Source organism: Cucurbitaria berberidis (genome assembly GCF_010015615.1).
Source record: "Cucurbitaria berberidis CBS 394.84 unplaced genomic scaffold K460scaffold_2, whole genome shotgun sequence".
NCBI classification, from domain to species: domain Eukaryota; kingdom Fungi; phylum Ascomycota; class Dothideomycetes; order Pleosporales; family Cucurbitariaceae; genus Cucurbitaria; species Cucurbitaria berberidis.
Genome location: NW_024468936.1, coordinates 2,193,087 through 2,208,765, shown reverse-complemented (window position 1 = coordinate 2,208,765; position 15,679 = coordinate 2,193,087). Strand labels below are relative to the sequence as shown.

The 15,679-nt window shown below is 50.4% G+C and overlaps 8 protein-coding genes across 8 annotated transcripts; 2 read left to right on the top strand and 6 right to left on the bottom strand.

The window, feature by feature from the left end:
• Nucleotides 1-53: 53 nt before the first annotated feature.
• On the bottom strand, nucleotides 54-1,320 carry K460DRAFT_352799 (uncharacterized protein; the record flags this gene model as incomplete). Its single annotated transcript, XM_040931676.1, has 5 exons — nucleotides 54-284; nucleotides 324-606; nucleotides 800-864; nucleotides 939-1,167; nucleotides 1,271-1,320. The coding sequence occupies 5 exons, from the start codon at nucleotides 1,318-1,320 to the stop codon at nucleotides 54-56; spliced, it is 858 nt and encodes a 285-aa protein (XP_040790272.1).
• A 1,280-nt stretch (nucleotides 1,321-2,600) lies between these two features.
• K460DRAFT_374715 (acetoacetate-CoA ligase) lies at nucleotides 2,601-4,916 on the top strand (the record flags this gene model as incomplete). Its single annotated transcript, XM_040934693.1, has 4 exons — nucleotides 2,601-2,714; nucleotides 2,790-2,894; nucleotides 2,970-4,679; nucleotides 4,734-4,916. 4 exons carry the CDS (start codon nucleotides 2,601-2,603, stop codon nucleotides 4,914-4,916), a joined length of 2,112 nt encoding a protein of 703 aa, XP_040790271.1.
• On the bottom strand, nucleotides 4,691-5,934 carry K460DRAFT_62884 (carbohydrate-binding module family 13 protein). Its single transcript, XM_040938576.1, has 3 exons — nucleotides 5,613-5,934; nucleotides 5,340-5,557; nucleotides 4,691-5,260 (listed from the first exon to the last, which is right to left on the bottom strand). The coding sequence occupies exons 1-3, from the start codon at nucleotides 5,762-5,764 to the stop codon at nucleotides 5,127-5,129; spliced, it is 504 nt and encodes a 167-aa protein (XP_040790270.1). The 5' UTR covers nucleotides 5,765-5,934; the 3' UTR covers nucleotides 4,691-5,126.
• K460DRAFT_62883 (phosphoglycerate mutase-like protein) lies at nucleotides 5,935-6,818 on the bottom strand. The gene has a single exon (XM_040938575.1). The coding sequence runs from the start codon at nucleotides 6,772-6,774 to the stop codon at nucleotides 6,106-6,108; it is 669 nt and encodes a 222-aa protein (XP_040790269.1). The 5' UTR covers nucleotides 6,775-6,818; the 3' UTR covers nucleotides 5,935-6,105.
• Nucleotides 6,819-7,702: 884 nt separating this feature from the next.
• Nucleotides 7,703-9,706, top strand: K460DRAFT_392983 (polysaccharide lyase family 4 protein; the record flags this gene model as incomplete). The annotated part of the gene is made up of 2 exons (XM_040935919.1): nucleotides 7,703-8,560; nucleotides 8,612-9,706. The coding sequence occupies 2 exons, from the start codon at nucleotides 7,703-7,705 to the stop codon at nucleotides 9,704-9,706; spliced, it is 1,953 nt and encodes a 650-aa protein (XP_040790268.1).
• A 252-nt stretch (nucleotides 9,707-9,958) lies between these two features.
• K460DRAFT_426508 (NAD(P)-binding protein) lies at nucleotides 9,959-10,891 on the bottom strand (the record flags this gene model as incomplete). The annotated part of the gene is made up of 1 exon (XM_040938254.1): nucleotides 9,959-10,891. The coding sequence occupies one exon, from the start codon at nucleotides 10,889-10,891 to the stop codon at nucleotides 9,959-9,961; it is 933 nt and encodes a 310-aa protein (XP_040790267.1).
• A 717-nt stretch (nucleotides 10,892-11,608) lies between these two features.
• Nucleotides 11,609-12,454, bottom strand: K460DRAFT_275292 (NAD(P)-binding protein; the record flags this gene model as incomplete). Its single annotated transcript, XM_040928029.1, has 2 exons — nucleotides 11,609-12,360; nucleotides 12,415-12,454. 2 exons carry the CDS (start codon nucleotides 12,452-12,454, stop codon nucleotides 11,609-11,611), a joined length of 792 nt encoding a protein of 263 aa, XP_040790266.1.
• Nucleotides 12,455-12,946: 492 nt separating this feature from the next.
• K460DRAFT_403031 (FAD/NAD(P)-binding domain-containing protein) lies at nucleotides 12,947-14,835 on the bottom strand (the record flags this gene model as incomplete). Its single annotated transcript, XM_040936579.1, has 4 exons — nucleotides 12,947-14,488; nucleotides 14,538-14,544; nucleotides 14,589-14,736; nucleotides 14,787-14,835. The coding sequence occupies 4 exons, from the start codon at nucleotides 14,833-14,835 to the stop codon at nucleotides 12,947-12,949; spliced, it is 1,746 nt and encodes a 581-aa protein (XP_040790265.1).
• Nucleotides 14,836-15,679: the final 844 nt, after the last annotated feature.

The following is a 15,679-nucleotide window of genomic DNA, read 5'->3' as shown; positions in this document are numbered from 1 at the left end:
TGGCGATGGGTTGGTATTAAACATGAACGCGGGAGCCGTGCCCCCCTGGGGTTTCAGCTAGAACAACCGAGGACGGCGAGGGAATGATTACAGGGGAACCATGAATCTAGAGTCCGTGTGGGTAACAATGCACTCGACCCTGACAAGTCTGCGCTGGGCAGGCCGTGTGGGTTGCGAAAACGCCTTGGCCCCTGGGGATGCGCCATGTCGACAAGTCGTGGTGGTGCAGCGTGTGGCTGGCTGCAGTGCAACGAAGAGGGCACATGTAGGACCTGACTGGCTGCCTGTGGGTTTCAGCAGAGGGCTCGTGGTACTACTACTACTACACGGCGTTTACAGCCCGTTGGAGGTTCGAGCGAGCTGAGGAACGGACGGGATAGACGCTCTTTGATCGCCCTCCTTTCATCTTTTTCTCTTTGACGCCATTCCAGTCTTGAGGGGTGCATGACAAGTGCTCCTGCCGCGTTTTTCAGGGGCGGGCGAGTCACAGCGCGTGCCTGCCGAGTTGGGCCTGCGGGGCGCACTAGTATGGCGGAAATGGTAACGCCATAGCCGAATGAGGATCCGCTGCAGCCCTGGCTCTTTCCCTCTCTGAACCCGCTGTTCCTGTCGTGGTGGTGGTGCGTTGGCAGCCCATGAACAAGACAAGACAAGTCGCTCTCGCAGACAGAATCTTCACCACCAGATCCCGAGGTCACACACAGGCACTCAGGCTTCATCACAGTCATGTCCACCTCTGCATCCCTCGCCTCGCCTCGCATCGAGCGTATCCAAGTCCGCTGAGCTTCACCTCACGCACATGCTCTTCTCCGGCCTATTCTCGGAGCGCCACCCCAGCATCGACCTCGCATAGGGTCCATTTACCTGCATACAGCATGTGCATGTCGCTGCGCTATGCGATTTGTCTATGCCTGTGCACTAACGTGGTTCAAGCGTACCCTCACTCCACCACTCAACATGGGAGACTCAGTCACCCGCTTCATCGCGTCACCCTTAGTCTGCTGTAGATTGTGCAGCGAGTCAGAAATGTTCCGCGCCTGGAGTAGCCTTCTTATCTCCCTATCGAAGACGGCCTCGACATTGCCCAGAAAGCAGTTGTCGTCGTGGAATCGAGCAACGACGCCTCGGCAATCTACGCATATTAAATCCACCTTGCGCGTGGTATGCCTTCGGAAACCAGGACCGTGCCGCTCTACTCAGCCCTCAATGGTGAGGCCAACATCAGCGACCCACACTATTAGGGCATGCCCATCACTATCGCTTCACTGACACTGGGAGAACTGCACTTGCCGGACTCTCACCGCCCTTTTGTACCCCCATATTGAGCCCTGATTGTCCCGCCCAACTCCATCACCTCTTCAACAGTTTTTCCCGTCTACTCGTTCTCTATGCTGCTCAATCAAGCGCTCTCGTTGTATGCAATGTCGAATCTATCTCGGAGTCGAGACCCCAATGTCTGACACTACACGCCCATTGCCACGCCCAACCGTACTGCGTAACACCAACATCGGCCGGACTAAGACGCTAGACACTTTACCCCGGCAACCACATGGGCTCCTCCAGGACCGTTCCAACGTCACTCCATGACAGGCCCACCATCTTTTTATACAACATTACGGACAGCGAAATCCGCGACTTTCGATAAACGCGCTTCTCCAATGCCCGATCGTGACCCATGTATAACAGCTACTTGCACCTCCTCCTCAATCCTCCACAGCACACTCCGGACTGACGTTCGACCCTCGGGAAGCAAGCGGATCTCCCACTAGAACGCGAAATTCCCCGACACGTTCAGCCCCATCGAGTAACACAAACGTCACATCCGAACCCCCAAATCCGACGTCCATGCAACCATCATCCACAAGTGCTGACATGCCCCTTCCTGTGCGCCCATGTGCGACGCATCGCAAAACCACCTGCTAACAGAAACTAACAGTTGGACGATGAACCAACCGTAATTGTAATTATAGGCGGGATATTGCTAGCACACCCATCTGCTGGAATACGGAACCGACGTCTCAGATAGAGTGCGTGCCACCCACCCAACGCTGTGGGGTCGGTAGATTACTAGATTACTAGATTACGCCACATTGCATATTACCACCCGTGGTAAGTGATCCATCTCATATAAAGCTGGTATACGGCGGGGGCAGAGTTATGACAAGCCCTATGTTTGTATTACAATATTCGCAGGGTTTTTCGCAGTGCCGCGTGAGGCGGATGTTGAAGGAGACATGCAGGGTAGGTTCTGGAAGGTGGATGGAACACCTTTCTTGTATCCTGGTGAGTTCCTAGCTAAAGAATGGTTCTTCTACCTAGGTAGTCGGATAGAGCGCGACTGCGCTTAAGCCGTTCGAACCCAAGGTACTGTGAATGGTTCAAGAGTTGCGAAGCATGCGGCTAAGCCCCTTGTTCCGCTTTCCGCTCGGAACCCCTCCGCAAAACGTGGGGCGGCTTCCTGCTCCAGCTTGCCGAGGTCGTGCAGTAGTAAACACATCCATCCCACCTTCTGTTTATCGACTACATTTTTTCTAATTCGCTGCTTCATGCTCTAATCGCGTTCTCCTTTCAAAGTGCACGTCTTAATCACATCAGCACCAATGCCTTCGCAACACCCTGCCCCTCGCAAGTTATGGCAACATTCTAACCCAAATTCTACGGCCATGTGGAAGTTTATGCAGAATGCCAATCTGAAAAGGGGGCTGAATTTGGAAGTGAGTTTGTAAAGTCATCTTGTTTTGTGCTCTACTCTTCCTCACCTGGCTCGATGAATACTCACTCTGATGTAGACATTTCGTGAGCTGTATGACTGGAGTGTTGGAGATAAGCGGACAGACTTCTGGGAAGACATGCTAGATGCGAGTGGGTTGATCTACGGGGGAAGGTACACCGAGGTATGCTAAACCTGCTGTAAACGTCACTTCCAGCATGCTTCCATGTGCATCTCATACCTGGGGCTAATCCGCTAGGTCGTCGACACCTCTGCGCCTATGGACAGCATACCACGCTGGTTCCAGGGCACACACTTGAACTTTGCAGAGAACATTCTCTACTCTGCTAGCTCATCCGATCCGTCTGTTCGCACCACAGAGCATAAAGAAGACGCGAAGATCGCACTGACCGAGATACGTGAGGGCAACACTGAAGTCCGGCATCTGACATGGGGCGAGCTACGCCGACGTGTAGGTGTGCTAGCTAATGCACTCCGAGCAAGAGGCGTGAAGAAAGGCGATCGAGTCGCCGTAGTGGCAAGTACGAGCTTCGACACTTTTATCGTCTTCATGGCTATTGTGAGTTTAGGGGGCCTGTTTACATCTAGCAGTACAGACATGGGAACCAAGGGTATACTGGAGCGTTTACTCCAGATCAAGCCTGCCTATGTCTTTGTTGACGACTGGGCTGTCTACAACGGGAAGACTATCGACCTGCGGCCGAAGATCCAGGAGATCGTCCAAGGAATGAGCAGTGTTAGTGAGTTCAAAGGGGTAGTAACACAGCCGAGATTTCCAGGTAAACCAGCGGATCTCGACGGTGTACCGAGAACGGTCACTCTCGAAGGATTCTTGAAAGCTGCCCATGGGAACGAGGAGTTGAAGATTGAGAGAGTGGCTTTTCGCGATCCGTTCTTGATTGTGTACTCGAGTGGTACCACTGGGGTTCCAAAATGCATTTGCCATTCGACTGGTGGCGTGCTGGTCAGCGTCGCCAAAGAAGGTCTGCTACATCGCGAGATTCGACCCGATAGCGTAGTACTGCAGTACACCACAACGGGCTGGATCATGTACCTGGCCTCAGTACAGTGCTGCCTCTTCGGCAGTCGAAGCATCCTCTACGACGGCTCCCCCTTCCAACCCTCTCCCCAAGCCTTCCTATCCATCGTCCAAGAGCAGCGCGTCACCGACTTCGGCACCTCACCGCGCTTCCTACACGAACTGCAGAAGCGCGGCATCATTCCTCGCAGTCTCTTTGATCTCTCGGCCCTCCGCTCCGTCAGTACAACTGGCATGGTCCTCTCCGAATCGCAGTTCGAATGGTTCTACGACACAGGCTTTCCCGCTGCTGTTCACCTGCGAAATATATCTGGTGGCACCGACCTAGCTGGCTGCTTCGCTCTTGAGAATCCCCTCGAGCCCGTGTACGTGGGCGGATGCCAGGGCCCTTGCTTAGGCACGAAACTAGAAGTCTACGATAGTTTGATTGAATCGGGACCAGGGCGTGCTATCCCGCACGGTGAGCCCGGCGAACTCGTCGCCACAGCCTCCTTTCCCAATCAACCCGTCTTCTTCTGGGGCGATGAGACGGGCGAGCGATATCAAAATGCATACTACACGCGCTTCCCGCACGTCTGGACGCACGGAGATTTCATCCAGATGCATCCTACTACTGGCCAGATCCTGTTCCTGGGTCGCGCAGATGGTGTGCTGAACCCTAGTGGTGTGCGCTTTGGATCGAGCGATATATACAGTGTGATTGAGGCGCATTTCCCTGAAGTCGCGGATAGCATGTGCGTTGGGCAACGGAGACCGCAGGACGACGATGAGAGCGTCATGTTGTTTCTGAAAATGAATGATGGGTATGAGTTTACGGAAGAGCTAATTGCCAAGGTCAAGGGCAAGATTAGTGAGGAGAGGAGTAGGCGACATGTTCCTAAATATGTGTTTCAGACTTGGGATATTCCGGTACGTATACTCGGAACTAGATCCTTTCGTAGGCACTCGCTGACAGTATTGTAGACTACGGTGAATCTGAAGAAGGTTGAGTTACCGGTTAAGCAGATCGTTTCTGGCAAGATTATCAAACCGAGCGGGACGCTGGCGAATCCGGAGAGCTTGAAATACTACGAGCAGTTTGCGAGGGTGGAAGAGGTACTTGAGCAGAAGAGAAAGGACAAGGCGCAGGGTAGGAGTCGGCTCTAGTGCGACCTGGGTGGTTGTAGGTTTTCGGCCCAACTAAGTTATGACGTAGTGATTCATAATGGGCTGGAGTATAGTACGAAGTTGGTCGTGTGTATGAAAGTAGCTGCGGCAATATATACATGTATATACATCTCGACGCCCAAGATAGTTTTGCTTTCCCAATTTGCTTTGGGGTTGTCTCCTCCAAGTAGTGCAGGTACACTTTCTACTTTAGGCAGTAGCATTGACCAACGGCCAGTTGATACCCTTATCCGCCGCACCCGTATTTCCTAATCCCGCACAGTTGTACAGTCCAACAGGATTGTTCTGCGTAGCCTTCAGATACTGGAGATCGATGCATTGCTCTGTCTATGTGTTAGTCACCTTTCAATTCTCATATCCATCGTGCGTATGTTTGGACTTGGACAGATAGTAGGCACTTACGTGTACCAGGCGATGCCGCCAAAGCGATCCTCCCATCATCCTTGGCGATCCAGTTCTGCTGCTCATTGTCCGCGCATTCCCTGAGATAGATATTCGCCATGTCTTTCCAGGCGGTCTTAGGCCCGGCATCCAGGCAGAATGTTGTATCTGCAAGTCGAATGTGCGTTTCGTTGGCCTTGATATACCATTGTTGCTCGGGTTTCGAGGTTAGTGTTTGGCTGTGCAAGACCCGTTAGTAGTGTTATGGTATAATCATGTGGAGGGGTGACATACACAACGAGAGTGCTGCCATTTGTTCGCGTTTTGGGCACGATGACGAACTTTTGATCCTGCTTCGAAGTGATGTAGACCTTGCGGTAGCCCTCAGGGACCTGGGCAAGACCGGTTGCGGCAAGCGCGAGCGCAAGAAGTGTAGTGGCCAGCATCTTGAATCTACGAAATCGAAAGCGTTGGAAATGAGTGGTATGTTGCTAACGTTACTAGGTGGGCACTGCTTATACGTGCTCCATCTTAGACGAAGCTCTAGAGTACGAGCTTCATTAAGCTTCAGAACCCGGACACAATCTGAGCTTGTTTGGAGAAAAAGCAAATAGATCACAATGAAGGGGCGTGATTGGAAGCTGTGATCTGTGGGGCCGGTCGCCAGGTTCGACTCGTCCACGATCTATAAGTGGTAATCTAACATTTACCCGAGATGGCTATGTTTGTCGGTAGTTTTGTGAGTGTGTCAGTAATTACGTCCTTTGATTCATAGCCTGGCTGGTCGCTAGGTGGCTTCCGTGTCTGTCAACTCTTTCCCATCGCGGTCGTGAGGGACCAGCACTGTAGGTCCAAAGTCCTGCTCTTGTACCTTATCGCACTTCAACTCCTCCATGAACTTGTCATCATGAACCCCTCTTCCAGCCTTAAAGATGTACGATCGCATTTCGCAGAGGTCGAAGCGTGTCCCTTGTACTAGGTATGATATAAAGCATCGATGTGTGACGATGACGATGTGCTGGTACGTTATTGAAAGATCTTTCAACCGTTGTCTTACGCTTTCTGCCCTTGCCCTAGCTCCCTCGACGGAATGCGCTGGATAATCCCATTCTTCATGACACTCAGAGAAGTCGAATTGCGCGAACTTTGATTGCAGCTCTGCGCGTGAGAGCCCCTTGTTGCAGATTGCGTCGTGTGCTTCCCGCAGGTCTGGCCAAATCTGAACAGGCACCGCAAACGCACCGTTTTGATCTTCTAATGATGGAAAAATATTCATAGCAGTCTGTATGGTTCGAGTCATAGGTGAGATCAGAATCAGGTCTGGCTTGATGGCTAGTTGGATTTCTGTTGTGGCATGGGCGCCGGCTGCGGTCAAAGGCGGATCACGATGCGGGTATCCTCGCTCAACATTGTGAACTCCTTCGCCATGCCGGATAATGTGTACGTGAGGTGACATGCGTAGCTCAGCTTCCAAGGTAATGGTTTTCAAAGCACAGGGTGATGGCCGGCGAGGAAGGAACAGTATCGATAACAGTGCCACTTAGGCCAAGTGGGCTAGCGGCTTGTGGCGAGTCTAGGGCCGCGCTTCACCGTACATCAGGCTTCGGTGACTACTACACTATCCACTCATGCGTATGCGCTATTACATCGACCGGCTTTCCATAAACTCATTTATCGACCTATTTCCCCGCCTCCTGCAGAGAGTTTCTCTGACCTGTTGCCTGCTATCAGTTTTCGCCAAGGTCGACAATAGTTACTAGTATATCTATTTAGTGTTGTTGTGGACTCATAGTCTTACATATAGCGACAACAGGAGTAACAATAACCTTACCTCAGATACCAAATATCAACACTCTCGGGGGTGTTAATTAGTTTGACTGTTGCCATATGCGCCCAGGTAATTAGACCGTGAAATTGCCCCGCTCCCCGCATATTAATACCAGGGTCCACACTCTCCACATCATTGATTTAGTGATGAATAAAAAAAACATCCTAGCGGCGTGTCAATCTAATTGATTGGAGGCATTTCGCTTGAAGGCGGCTCTACTGCTTTTCCAGGCTTCGCTTCAGCTCGAACCGGGCCTCGCGACATGAGATGAAATCATCTCGGTGTAGTACACTCCGATGGAGCGAAGCTGATTACATGACGACTATGGAAAAATTCTGGAATCGTCGAATTCATCGTTGATTCAAAGGCAGTGGACTGTACACTTTGCGAATAAGTACACGTTGCGGAAAACGACTTTCGATCTCATCCGTACAGGGTCGGTACCTGCTCGGCCTATGCTCAAATCGAGCATTCACATTATATAACTGTATAAAACAGCGTTACTCCTTGCCCTGATCCTGGGTGGTGCGGAAATATTTCTACAAAGCTAGCTATAATGTTTCGCGGCCTTTTTTCCCTCTCCTTTTGGGCCTCGGTAACTTTCGCAGCAATCAAATCCTCCGAGGACAACAGCGCGATCAACATCTCCAATGACCGACTGTCTTTCTCCGTAGCCAAAAGCTCGGGATCTGTGTCAAAGCTCTCCCTCGACGGACAGAATCTTCTCGGAACCGGACGTGGCCCCTATCTCGATTGTCATTGCGTTGACGACGGCTTCTGGACGCCAGGCAATGGCGCGACATACAAGTTGTTCAAAGGCACCGATGGCGCTGGCAAAGCATATGCTGGAGCTCTGATGAGCCAGGACTACAAAAGCACGGGAAAGGTGCTTGAGCAATACTGGTTTCTTCGCGATGGGGAGACAGGACTGCATGTGTTCGCGCGGGCGAAGTACAGCAACTCGAAAACACCAAGCGGCGGGGATCTGGGAGAGTTCCGTCAATTGTTTCGTCCTGCTAACTCGGTATGGACGCACTTATCTTCAAATGACGAGCTGCATGCACCGCTACCTGATACAAGTGGTTCACCGACTGTGCAGGACGCATCATGGTACGTGGGTGATAAGAAAGATCACCCGTACGTTAAGCAGTTTTCAGACTACTTTACCAAGTACATGTTTTCTGAGGAGTGGAGGGACCAAATTGTGCATGGAATGTTTGGTGATGGGAGCAAGAGCAGTGACGGATCGACTTTTGGTGCCTGGCTAATAATGAATTACAAGGACACGTATTATAACGGTCCGACGCACTCTGATCTTACGGTCGATGGGATCGTGTACAACTATCTTGTGTCGAACCATCATGGAAACGGTGTGCCGGAGATGGTGAATGGATTTGACAGGACCTTTGGACCCGTAAGTTTCGCGCCGTCCATTTTGGATACCCGAAGCTGATTTCATATACAGCAAGTCTACTATTTCAACAAAGGCGCGAAGGGTAATTCTCTTCAACAGCTGCGCAGCGATGCCACAAAAACTGCAGGCAGTGACTGGACCCCCTTCTACGACTCTATTGCACAGCACGTCCCCAACCTTGTCCCGTCTACTGGCCGTGGTACGTTCAAAGCCACTATTGCCCTTCCTAAGGGTGCGGCTCGTGCTCTGGCCGTCCTCTCTTTAAGCGGTAGCGACTTTCAGGACAACAATAAAGATTACAAGGCCTACCAATACTGGGGGAATGTTGACGCCTCTGGTAGCGTTACAATTGCCTCTGTCAAGGCCGGTACATATCGCCTGACCGTGTACGCCGACGGCATTTTTGGACAATATGAGCAAGACAACGTCGTTGTCAAAGCCGGAGCTACCGAAAATTTGGCTGTGACATGGACCGCCGAGTCCGCCGGCACAGAGCTCTGGCGCATCGGTACGCCCGACAAGAGCAGCGGCGAGTTTCGACATGGCAACGAAAAAGATACTTCCAAGCCACTGCAACCGTCCCAATATCGTCTCTATTGGGCTGTCCACGACTTTCCCAAAGACTTCCCTAACGGCGTTAACTACAAAGTCGGCACATCTAGCCTGCGTGACTTGAATTATGTCCACTGGAGCGTTTTCGGTGGTAAAGCGAACTACATCCGCAAAGACCCATACTATACCAATGTAAACAACTGGACGATAACGTTCGACCTCACACAAAACCAGATTGCCAACAAGAGCTCTGCAACATTCACCGTGCAGCTTGCAGGCGTCAAAACTTCAGCGGGGAACAACGACGCCGCTGATGGCAAGGCGTGGGAAAACCTCCCATACAACGTCGTTGTGAATGGAAAGCAGTTGCAGACGTGGACTATTCCGAGTCAGCACTCAAGTAGCTGTGCGGTTAGGAGTGCAGCTACGTGCTACACCACGGGGCATAAGTTTGTGTTTGATGCGAAGACATTAAAGACAGGGAGTAATGAGTTTGTGCTAAGTCTGCCGGCACGCGCGACGGCACCGGAGACTGCAGTGTTGCCAGAGAGTGTGTATTTGCAGTACGATGCTCTGAGGTTAGAGGTTTCTTGAGTCCCGAATCATATAGGGGTGCATACGAGAATGACTACGGGTAGCTTCAATGGGCCAGAAAAAGGGAAGACACAAACACGGCGACCCTTGACTGTTAAATCGCGGAATGCATTGACATATCGCTTCCTTCATATCCTGACCTATCCTTTCGACACCGGTTCTAGCTCTACATCCAAGCCCTTACAAACCTTTATGTATTGTGTCCGCGCTGTCTTGCGATCATTCTGTCGTCAGGCGCGACAAAAATAATTGCTAATTTTCCGTTGTTATATCATCCACAACAGCTTTCACAACATCATCAAGATCCTCTTCGTCCTTCAAACCGAGCACCTCCGCATCCTTGGTCGCTTTGGCCTGGTAGTTTCCACCGGAGGACTCTTTCATGTGTGTGATATAGAACTCCATGATGTGCGCCATATGGTTGCCTTGCGCAACTTCTTTTCTAGCCTCTGCGATGACCTCATCAGCATCCCTGACCACAACTTTCCAATCACTTTCCTTCGTCCCGGTGACTCGAATAGCACTGTCCAAGACCTCCCTTTGGTTAATCTCAAACGAACTCAGATAAACTGGCTTGTTCTTGAATGTCTCTAGTTCCGCATCTGGGAGACTCAACAGCTTCGAAACTCCCTCCCCTACTTTCCGCTGTGTGGTCGTATTCAACTTTCCCTCAGCCCCCTTATATAATGTCGCCTTCTTCTCTTTGATGTTTATTCCCCAGTTTCCATGCTTGAGAGACCAGTCAAACCAGGGGTTGTTCACGACGGCGATCCAGGACAATCCCAACTCTTCCACTAGATCACGGTACTTCTTCTTCCTCTCTATTAACATGGGGAAGTTTTTCGCGAGCGGGGAATATGGGTCTGAGCCGAACTCCGTGGGCAATACGTAGGGGACTCCTGCTTTGGCGGCGGCACGGATAAGAGGGGTTTGTTGGTCGACGGAGAAGATTCCGAGTTGGAGGATGAGGATATCTTGACCTTCCAGAGCGCTGACGAGGAATGATTCGTCAGAGTAGTCGCCTTTCTTGACAATTACACCAGCTGGGAAGGTGGCGTTGGATTCACTGCGCGAGATTGCGGTAACAGTGTGAATGTTGGTCTTTAGGAGGGCTGACAGCGTGTGTGAGCCGATGGAACCACTCCCGCCTACGATGGCGATCTTGCGACCTTGTTTGGTAGACATGTTGCGCGATAGTGTATGGATCGAAGAGGTCTTGTGAAATCTTCGTTACTTGAAGAAATAAATAGAGAAGAGATGAAATTGCTTATAGTCTTTTCTAAGGTCCTACGCTGGTTACTTATTCGTTTTCATCGGTCGCACAAATCTTCGACGGATCGCCCAACGCCCTGCTGCTCGTCCTCCATGAAACCCTTCGGCCTTTCTCGGGCTTTCCGAACTGCGAGTGTATAGAAATGCTTGGTCATGTCTCGGTGTTGTCGCGAAAAAGAAGTCATCATCTGCGGGGTTCGTCCGCTCGTTTGTCCGCTCACTCGTCCGTACAGGCTAGTCTAATCTCGAGCTGTTACTCGTCATTTGGATCGACGATATTCAAAGCTGTGCTCTACAAATACACGGTAGCGCTGAAAAAGATGAAGTCATCGACATATAGTTAGGTATTTATTAACTCCAAGGCGTGGGTGTTGAAGGAGTATTGTTTTTTTTTTGAGGAAGACTAAAACCGCTCAGGCAGCTATTCGATGATAAAACGACAGTACTATATACAATGAAACCCATGTGTCCATGCCAGTTTACTGTATCAAGCTATACTTCGAAAAAGATATAGAAGGAGTATTAATTAATTATGTTTTGTATACCTGATCTATTGCGCTTGCAACTTGACTAGTTTATCCGTGACCTAACTTGTATAGATCCCTCTACCTGATAGGAAACACGACACGTTCACCAAGGGTATTCTCCAGAGTTATGTATAAACTTACCCACGTCGGCATCCCTCTTCCCCAACACAACATCCATAATACTGAACACCGTCTCCTCCGCACTCCTGGCACCAAATTCCGTCTTATTATGCTCGCTCAAATTAGACACCGTATAGCCAGGGTCAAAGCTAAAGACCTTCATGCGCTTGCCCTCCACTTCTCCTTCCACCTTCTCACCATCAGCCTGCTCGATGCCAAGACCGTACTCGACGTGTAAACATGAAGTAATCATATTGAGCGCGGTCTTACTAGCACGGTAAGGTATGCCCTGAATCTTGTACATTGGTGATTCGGGGAAGAGGCGGCGACTGATTGAACCGGCACCGGACGAGATGTTAATAATGCGGGGATTGGCAGACTTGCGCAGGAGAGGGATGAGAGCTTTGGCGAGGAGGTAGGGCCCTGCCGCGTTGGTATCAAAGGCTGTTTGAAGTCGTTCGCGCTCTGTCGCGCCTGAAGGGAGGGCGACACCGGCGTTGTTGACGAGAATGTCGAGTTTGCCGTGGCTCTGCGTGATGGAGGTCGCAGCTTCATGAATGTGCTGATCGCTCTGAACATCTAGGGTGAGCAATTCCACGGAACCCGGTAAGTTCTGGGATCGCAGGTCTTGGAGTGCTGCGCTCCCCTTTTGCGACGATCGAGAACATAGTAGCACGTGGTAAGTGCCCTTGGCGAGAAGCTGGCGAGCGATTTCGTAGCCAATGCCGCTATTCGCTTTATGTATTCGTTAGCTCCAGGCTAGAAGAGTCATTGTGGGAGTGCCCTTACCACCAGTGATCAAGGCGATTTCTTTCGCAAGGGCTGCCATATCTAATGATGGATTGACGGGACAAGCGATGGATGCTGTGTAATTGAACGTCGTGGGAGTCAAGTTGTGAGAATATAAAATTTACAGAGGTAAGGGTAGGCAACATTATATAGCTTCTCTGTCGCTCAGCATCATTCTTTTGATGTCTGGAAATATGGACAAACCCCGAGCGGGCTGAACTAGCCTTAGTTAGTGTCACCACCAAATTCACATGTGCAATTTGCACAAATAACACCCTGCCAGGAGCAGTACCTTTTACATTATTTCGACGATTGTAGTGATGTTTTCGTATCTCGAGCACTTAATATGATGATCCTCGAATTGAACATGAAGATACCAGATAGAAGGCCAATTTTTGGTGTCGGGTGTTGTTTTGCACTTTCCGGATGCGGCCCTAGCCTATTTGCATCATTCGGACGTAAGGTGTGGACGTCATCGTATCTGCGTTCAGGATCTAGGCCTAGCAGCCGTATAATTTAAGCGCAGTCAATTTCAGTCGCAATGTGACGCCTCATGCGCCTTCTTCAAAGCCAAATATTCACCGACGATACCCACATAATCCGCTGGCATATACGGCGTAAACCGCTCAGCCCACCAACTCTTCTTCCGCTGGTTCTGCACACCAATGTCCTTCAGCATAAGATCAACATATGGTAGGCAATCAAACCAGAGCTCAGGGAAACGCGCGCCAAATCCTCTGCTATAGCGCCATTTTCCGAATTGAGTATGAAGCACCGTCTCGTACATGATGCGCTGGAGTACCTCTTCGTCGTCTGTAGCAGCGATTGTGGGTATCTGGTTGTCGAGAAAGGCCGTGATCCAAAGCGCTTGAGTTTGCGCTATGATAGTAGTCGCTGGACTGCGGTACGTGCCTGCGAAAGCCAGCGTGCGGCTGTTGATGAACGCTGGAGGGACCATGAAGCGATGCAAACGGTATGGCTCAGGAACATTTTCTGTAGCCTTTTCGGAAATCGGTTCGTAGTGTCTCGGTGTAGGTTGATGTTGTAGTTTGGGGCAATTTTTGAATATCTCTGTCTCGGCTTGTGCAATGTATTGTTGCGAGGATGCGAAAGCGTGACCGGGTAAGCCTAGTTCCCTTTCTGTGATGAAGTTAAGTTGCGGTGTGTCTTTCCATCCAGTGCCGCATATCAACACGTCTGCTTCGAGCGCTTCAGAATTGGAGAGATGGACTGTCCGGTGCGATAAATGCATGATGTCCGCAATATGTACGCGAATCGTGCCATTGCGTACAAACTCAAAAAAGTCCAGACCGTAATTCAGAAGACCTCGATTCGTGCCGATAAAAAAAACGTCGTCCCAAGGTTTCAGCTTAGCTGTCTCCGGGTGGCCGTCATAATTATTGATACTTTCCACGCTGTGTTGCATTTTACCAAAGAACAAGTCCACGATCTTTTGGCCGAGCCAGTGTTGCTGGAAGAAGTTTCGGATGTAAGAAAAGCCGTCTTCCCATATACATGGGCTCAACCAGGTAATCAGCCTAGTTTGCAGTAGGTACTCCGGTATGATCTTGAGAGGTGTGAGACGGTTCGGCATCATCCAGCAAGGACCGTGGCCAGACTGCCTAATAACCCAGTCGACCTTGATCCCCGCTAAAGCATATGCGCATGCGATATCCCACGAGAACTTTGCACCACTAAGAAGCACCACCTTATTAAATGTGCCAAGGCCATTTTCTGCTCTTGAGAGCTCACTGGTGTGGTAGATTGGGGCGTCGAACGCCTCCTTTCCTTCTAGCTTTGGCATAAGGGGTTCCGAAGTCAGCCCCGTCGCTACGATAAGTTTTGCTGCCGCGACCTTGTACTTTTGTTGCTGCGCTTGCGTGGTTTGCGTAACTTCCAACGTCCACCCATCGGATCCTTGGTCGGTAGCAGAGTCTACGGTACAGTTGAAACGCATATGGTTCGCTAGATCGAAGTCGTTGGCATAGCTTTGCAGGTATTCGTTAACGTGTTCCCCAGGGATGTGGTCATCAGTAAGGTCGAATCCTTCCGTACTCATAGGGTAGTCACTGTACTGTCAGAGGAGTTAGTTCCTCACTCAGCACCACGAGCAAAGTAGGTACCTCAAATCTGGCATTTATTAGCTTATTCCACATGTAAGGAGATTAACGTACGTCTGGAAGTGGTTGTTCGTGTGAAGACCTGGATATAATCTGTCCTTTGACCAGACTCCACCTATGGAATTTCCCTTGTCCAGCACCAAGATCGATGCCTTGGAGTGGACATCGCGGTATGTCTTCAACATAGTCAAGCCATGAACGCCTATCCCGGGAATTAGGAAAACGCTGGGTTGGTCGGTGGACGATGCTCACCTGCGCCAACTATAACGAGGTCGAAAGACTCCATCTTTTTGCCATCCATGAAAACTCTTCGTGAGTCTATCAGATTTTCTCGCTCTCCTTAAAGACGTAGCGAGTTTGAAAGGCTTTGCGATGCTTGTGCATTTTTCGCGGGCGCCTCTGCCTTATTAGTGTCCCACATGTTGAAATAAGCAACTTGCTTGGTCGCTCAGCCTCATTTGCACAGTCGCAAGCTGACTGTAGTAGCCATAACGCCCTGTCTTAGAATTGGTCTGAGTCAAATTGCTTGTTGGCGTATCATTGGTCGCATTATACTAGTTTTCAGCTGGTGACACTAACGATAGTGGCGACCATCTGAACACGCAATGGCGCACAGCGGCTCGTGCAGGTGATCTTTCGCCCAGTTTTCAGGCTTGGGTGATGGTCGAGGTCTTTTAAAGGTTCCGTTGATATGGCACGGGCGTGTTGTTGAGTGGTGTGTGATCTACCAGAACTGGCTGTCAGCCGAAGGCTTACGTGATTCTATAGCTTCAAGGTTGCCGTGCTAGCATTGCCTCGGCATCAAAACTTTGACGAGATTCAAGTCCTAACGAGGAAGTTTGGATATAAGACGAAATCTCAATGAAGACGAGGAGTGCTATTGGCCGCGTTCAACTAAAAATGCGAGAATGAGCCATGATTGAGATCGATGTGAATAGGAATAAGGATGAAAGCAGCCACGTGGGGACAGATTAATCGCCGCAATTGAAGTACCCGTCGCACTCAAGAAGGCCTGATCGTCGACACTCGAACAGGTTATAACGTTGAATTCGTAATCCAATTCTTGTACCAGTTTTTCTCGCGGCCAAATTCGTAATGATCTTTGGCTACGCTGAGATGGTCTTGGCTATTCCTCTGGACAGCTA

Excerpts from the sequence above, each read along its gene's own strand:
- K460DRAFT_62884 (XM_040938576.1), bottom strand. The coding sequence starts at position 5,764 with ATGCTGGCCACTACACTTCTTGCGCTCGCGCTTGCCGCAACCGGTCTT. Across the intron at positions 5,558-5,612 it reads AATGGCAGCACTCTCGTTGT|CCAAACACTAACCTCGAAAC; the intron begins GTATGTCACCCC and ends GGTCTTGCACAG. Across the intron at positions 5,261-5,339 it reads GGCGGCATCGCCTGGTACAC|AGCAATGCATCGATCTCCAG; the intron begins GTAAGTGCCTAC and ends ACACATAGACAG.
- K460DRAFT_62883 (XM_040938575.1), bottom strand. The coding sequence starts at position 6,774 with ATGTCACCTCACGTACACATTATCCGGCATGGCGAAGGAGTTCACAAT.